General features: G+C 37.0%; 1 protein-coding gene across 1 annotated transcript; it reads right to left on the reverse strand.

Annotated features, from left to right (window-relative positions):
- Positions 1-1,501: 1,501 nt before the first annotated feature.
- Positions 1,502-4,132, reverse strand: LOC120107424 (transcription factor LAF1-like). Its single transcript, XM_039120695.2, has 3 exons — positions 3,882-4,132; positions 3,403-3,532; positions 1,502-2,437 (listed from the first exon to the last, which is right to left on the reverse strand). The coding sequence occupies exons 1-3, from the start codon at positions 4,015-4,017 to the stop codon at positions 1,894-1,896; spliced, it is 810 nt and encodes a 269-aa protein (XP_038976623.1). The 5' UTR covers positions 4,018-4,132; the 3' UTR covers positions 1,502-1,893.
- Between the last annotated feature and the right edge of the window lie 955 nt (positions 4,133-5,087).

Raw genomic sequence — 5,087 nt, forward strand, 5'->3', positions numbered from 1 at the left:
GTAGGATGCCTGTACATGCCTTGTTAAAGATAATAATATCCACTTGTACAGTAGAATTCTTTTGCAATTCTTGTGCGATAGGATTTTCCCTACCGTTTTGTTCAAAAAAAAAAGAAAAAAGGATAAGAATTGTTGGCCTGACGAGCTTGAAAAAAATACCTCGCTCATGCTGAAGCTAGGATGAACAAAGGTTTGAAATGGAAAACCACTACATTCTTAAACTAAATGCAATATCATTATTTACATAATATACTAAATTCTTAACCATCAACACTGACCAGAACATATCAGCGGAAAACTTCAAATTTTAACCATGCATGCTCAGCAGCTCAGGCACTGCTTATAATCTGTTTTTACTTCATATACATATGTATAAATAACTATAGTCCGTTGTACTAAGTACTCTTTGGTGTAGACATGGATGCAATCTTTAATGTAGCTCATCATTAAAGGATTAGATCTTTGCATGCCATCTCTTTTCATTAGTCTAAATGGAACATAATTTTATCATTTGAAAGGCTACTTTCCTTTTCCTAAAAAAATAAAGACTAGTTTTTGTTTCATCATCCGATTGGCTTCAATTATATAAGATTGGCTATAGAACCACAATTTGGAAGATTAGTGTTCTTTGCAACATCGGTTGCCCCATCATAGTTTGACACGGAATTACAGATCGAATATACAACCATGTCTATCTCTGATTCATAGGGTATTCTAGTCTGCATTATAAGCTTCTTTTTATGAGGCAGGTGAATAATATTAGATTACTCTTCCTTTCGGGTGGACTTCATTCCCACATACCTATCACCTTTTGTTTCTAAAACAATTTACTGATCCCATCCATTGTTCTTGAGAAAAAACAATTATGTATAGTTAGAATCGTGAACATTTTTTTTTCTCAAAAAAGAATTCTGAACACTTGAATTGAATTTGTTCTCTTATTATATAACCAGCAAAGCATAGGCGAAACTTGGCTGTTTGGGAACTGTTCATCATGTTCTTCAAGAGACAAATAGATGGCCTTCTGAGCCAAAACTATTCAACCATCCAACTCTCACAAATGAGTAGTAAATAATATTTCTTTCTTGCATCTCTCTAACACTTCATTTTTTAAAGTAGTTTGTCATATTATTTAAGGGGATTTTTGTGGTCCCTTAACTACTAGTCTTTTTAGAAAAAGGAATGATGAGATGGATGCACGCTGAAACTAAAATATGTGACGAGAGTTGAAATACTCTTTACCAACTCTTTCATAAAAAATGAGCCCTTTATTTCTCATTATCATTCATAATAATTATTCAATGCCTATTATTTATACAGCGGTTCCCATAAAAAAAAAAAGGTACTGAACCAGTAATATATGCACCAACATGCTAATGAAGGGAATAGTTTCTATATGAGAGTTGGTAGGTAAAGAAAGTAAAGCCACTGATAATTCTGAATACTTACTATGACAAATGATAGAAGAATTTATGCTCATGGAAGATGAAGCTATCTTTTGGCAAGGAATGACGAAAGAATTTATAAAATGCAACCAATTTTTCCCATCCAATTTTGATCCCTAATTCATGTTTCTTGCAAGTATGAGAAATGAAAGAATTTATAAAATACAACCAATTTTTCCCATCCAATTTTGATCCCTAATTCATGTTTCTTGCAAGTGTGAGAAATTTTTTCCTTGATATATTATATCCTTTCCCATGCTTCCTGCAGAAAGCTAGTTCTGAGATAGCAGTATTTGTACATTCTCTCTCATAAAATGCATTGATGGTAAACTCTCTCTCTCTCTCACACACACACACACACAAAAAAAAAAAAAGTCAATGTGACATCTACTAACAAGTAGAACATTTGATCTCAGCTCTTACTACATTCATAATCTTATGTGATGAATCAAGTAAAACTAACCCCATTATCATCCATGGACAGATAATTGTAACATGCACCTCCCAGGATCTGACCTCCATGCTCAAACTGTAACTGAAACTCCCCACAGATGCTGCTGTCTCCAAATCCATGAAGAAAATCACTGCTAGGTGGATCATCAACTTGAAATGAACCATACTGGAAAACATCAGCATTCGAATTGGAGTCCAGTTGGCAATTCATTCCAGCATTCGAGTTTAGCAAGCTCTGGCTGGTGGTATGGTCCATGGATAACCAATCTGCAAACAGAACTTTGGGAAAGGGCGGAAGTTGTGTCCCTTCAAAAGAATCATGGTCGATACTACCTTGCATGGGTGGCTCCAGTGGCTCAAGAGATTCAGAAATCTGCCTCATCTCTGGGCTTTGGTTAGCTGAGTCTTGAGATTTGGTTGTTGAGGCATGAGAATTTGATCCCTCTAACTTTACAACCTTCTTCTTAAGGTAGGAGTTCCAGTAGTTCTTCACTTCATTATCCGTTCTTCCCGGTAGGTGCATCGCTATCTGAGACCACCTATGAGACCAAACGCTGATATCATTAAGCCGGTTTGCTCATATTGCAGTAATTTTCATAACAAAAACAAGAGATGGCATGATAGATGAATGGACATGGTGTCTTTATCACTCAGGAGGGAGAGCTATACGCGCGACTCAGCATATACATAAAGATATAAAAAGATCTTTGGAAGATCAATATCGATTGAAAGGACACTATCAGAAAAACAATGAAAGGGAGTCCAATCAGGTTGCTTAACATGGCAACTTTTATTCATTTGAAAATGAAAAATAGCTAATGAAATAAGATGAAGCTTTCGAACAATAGTCCATTCAGCTTTTTCAAACTGCATGCCGGACTAAAAATTACGATCTGTAATAAAAAAAAAGTATATTTCTGTATTTGTTAGGCTAGAGTTGCTTTTTTTTTTCTTTTTATTTTGTTTTCGGAGAAGAAGGATGGGAAGAACCCAGCCGAGATCAGGGTGAGGGTGGGATCAAACCTAGGTAGGTCACTGGCGTCCGTCATCCAGTGACTCTTGCAAATCCAAGTAAGTTCTTTTATCTTTCAAGGAACCTAGCAAACTCATTATTTATCTTAACCCTCTTAAACTCTGTCATGTATCTATCATTTTCAAAACTTTAACATCACCACAAGTGTTTAATTGGATCATGAGACTCAAACTTGGCCCCTCTCCATAGCATGTGGTAAGGAGAGAGCTGCCAACCGGCAGACTAAAGTCCGGTCGACATTTCTGGGAAGAACTAGTCCTGTCCCATGATCAAATCGTATGTTTCAATGATCTCAAACGAAGAGCGTTGCAATTCTTTAGGTAAGATCATATCTTTTCTGAAACGAGAAAAAAGAAGGAAAAGGGAGGAGGGGGAGGAAGAAGAAAGTTAAACTTGGTAACACGTAAGTGTTAACTGGTCTTGGTTAAACAGAAGACTTGGAGAGATCAGATACACTTGAGAACTGCTTACTTGTTGCCCAATATGGCATGAAGCTTTATAACTGTTTCCTCTTCCTCAGCGGAGAAAATGCCACGCTTTAGTCCTGGCCTCAGGTAGTTGATCCACCTCAATCTGCAGCTCTTTCCATTTCGTTGTAAGCCTTGAAAAGAAAAGAGAACTGGTGAGTTTCGCAGACATTGTTTGTTAAATATTATTTCAGCTGAGATTCTCAGTTCTGTCGGTTATCTCAAATCCTTCTATAAGTTCATCAACAAATAAAGCAGACTGCTCTATTTTTCATGGCAAAGACAAAGGGCTAAAGGATGGTCAATGGACCAGCTTCATGCAATCTATATCAAATACCCAAGTACAATACGTAGATAATTAAATTGGTTCTTTATGATGCAAATGAAAGCAAGTTCATCACATTGGATCTCTTGAAACATGTTTCTGAAGCAAAAGTTATTGCTGACTACCTGGAAGGCTTCGATGGAAATGGGTAGACTCACCGGCTTTGGCAGAAACAGTGCTCCAGCAGCCATGGCCATGCTTGAGGATGTAATCCCTCAGCTTCTGGTCCTCATCCGGCGACCACAACCCCTTCCGATAGCTTACCTTTGGTTTCTCGCATGTCTTGCATCTCATTGCCGCTAAATGCCTGTAGGCCAGCTATCCAATATGGATAGTTGAGCAAGTATGAGATAACTCAGCCTTTCGTGATGCACTCGGAGAAGATGGCTACAATTTAAAGGGCGATCGATCCTAGGATGGAGAATTTTCGTAACACAATAACAAATTAAACAATTACATGGAAATAAAACAATGCAATGAGAAACGAGGGAAGAAGTCTTCTGACAGTTTTAGCCACTCTTTGCACAGCACGTCTCGGAGTTTGTTTTTCCGCATTCCGTGGTTTGCGAAAGAAAAATAGATGAATATGACCTCGTTGCACATATTAAATCTAGTGTTTGTGGTCAGTCATTGTGGGGATTATCCAGCTGCTATGATGCTCGATGCCGCTTTTTAAAATGTTTCTAAACTTTCGGACTTTTAATACAAAAATAGATGGAATCTTAGGAACAAGCATAGGCGTGCTAGTTGACAAAGAGCATTTACAAAAAGAACCCACGAGCATATACTGAAGTGACTTGTAAGGCCAACTCTGTACTTCATCGTCTGTCTTTTGATGATAAGGGAGGCCAAAAAAAAAAAAATAAGGCCACCCAGTATTTCATCCAAGACAAAAACATCACCCTCCAACTAATCTCTGTGCCTTTTTATAAATTTTCACTTCAGATGCCCTCCGAATACATACTGCCGTTTGGTTACTAGAAAATATTATAGATTGTCCTCATCGACAAGGAAAATCTACCTGTCATTCTTGTCATGTCCTGAACCTACGACTTGAGCTACATGCATATGTGACATCTTATTCCTGTCATAGCTTAAATCTATGATTTGAGTTTAGCACATGTTACATAGCCATATATTCCATAAAGCCTGAGTCGAAAAAATATGCAAGTTCTAAGAAAATTCTTAATAGTATTGGAGAAGATATAAAGTATAAATATTATTTCAAAATAAAACAACCGTACTCCACCACTAACTGATAAATATATATTAACTAACAAAAAAGATTTCAAAATTTCAAAGGTTAACTAACGGATTCTAAAGATTTCTTCATTCACTAGAAATCCAAGGCCATGGAAGAGTAT

This window comes from Phoenix dactylifera, chromosome 3 (genome assembly GCF_051530095.1).
Source record: "Phoenix dactylifera cultivar Ajwa chromosome 3, Ajwa_hap1_PhDact_Kaust_v1.1, whole genome shotgun sequence".
In the NCBI taxonomy this organism is placed as follows: domain Eukaryota; kingdom Viridiplantae; phylum Streptophyta; class Magnoliopsida; order Arecales; family Arecaceae; genus Phoenix; species Phoenix dactylifera.

Excerpts from the sequence above, each read along its gene's own strand:
- LOC120107424 (XM_039120695.2), bottom strand. The coding sequence starts at position 4,017 with ATGAGATGCAAGACATGCGAGAAACCAAAGGTAAGCTATCGGAAGGGG. Across the intron at positions 3,533-3,881 it reads CACTGTTTCTGCCAAAGCCG|GCTTACAACGAAATGGAAAG; the intron begins GTGAGTCTACCC and ends TTTCTTTTCAAG. Across the intron at positions 2,438-3,402 it reads CATGCCATATTGGGCAACAA|GTGGTCTCAGATAGCGATGC; the intron begins GTAAGCAGTTCT and ends TTGGTCTCATAG.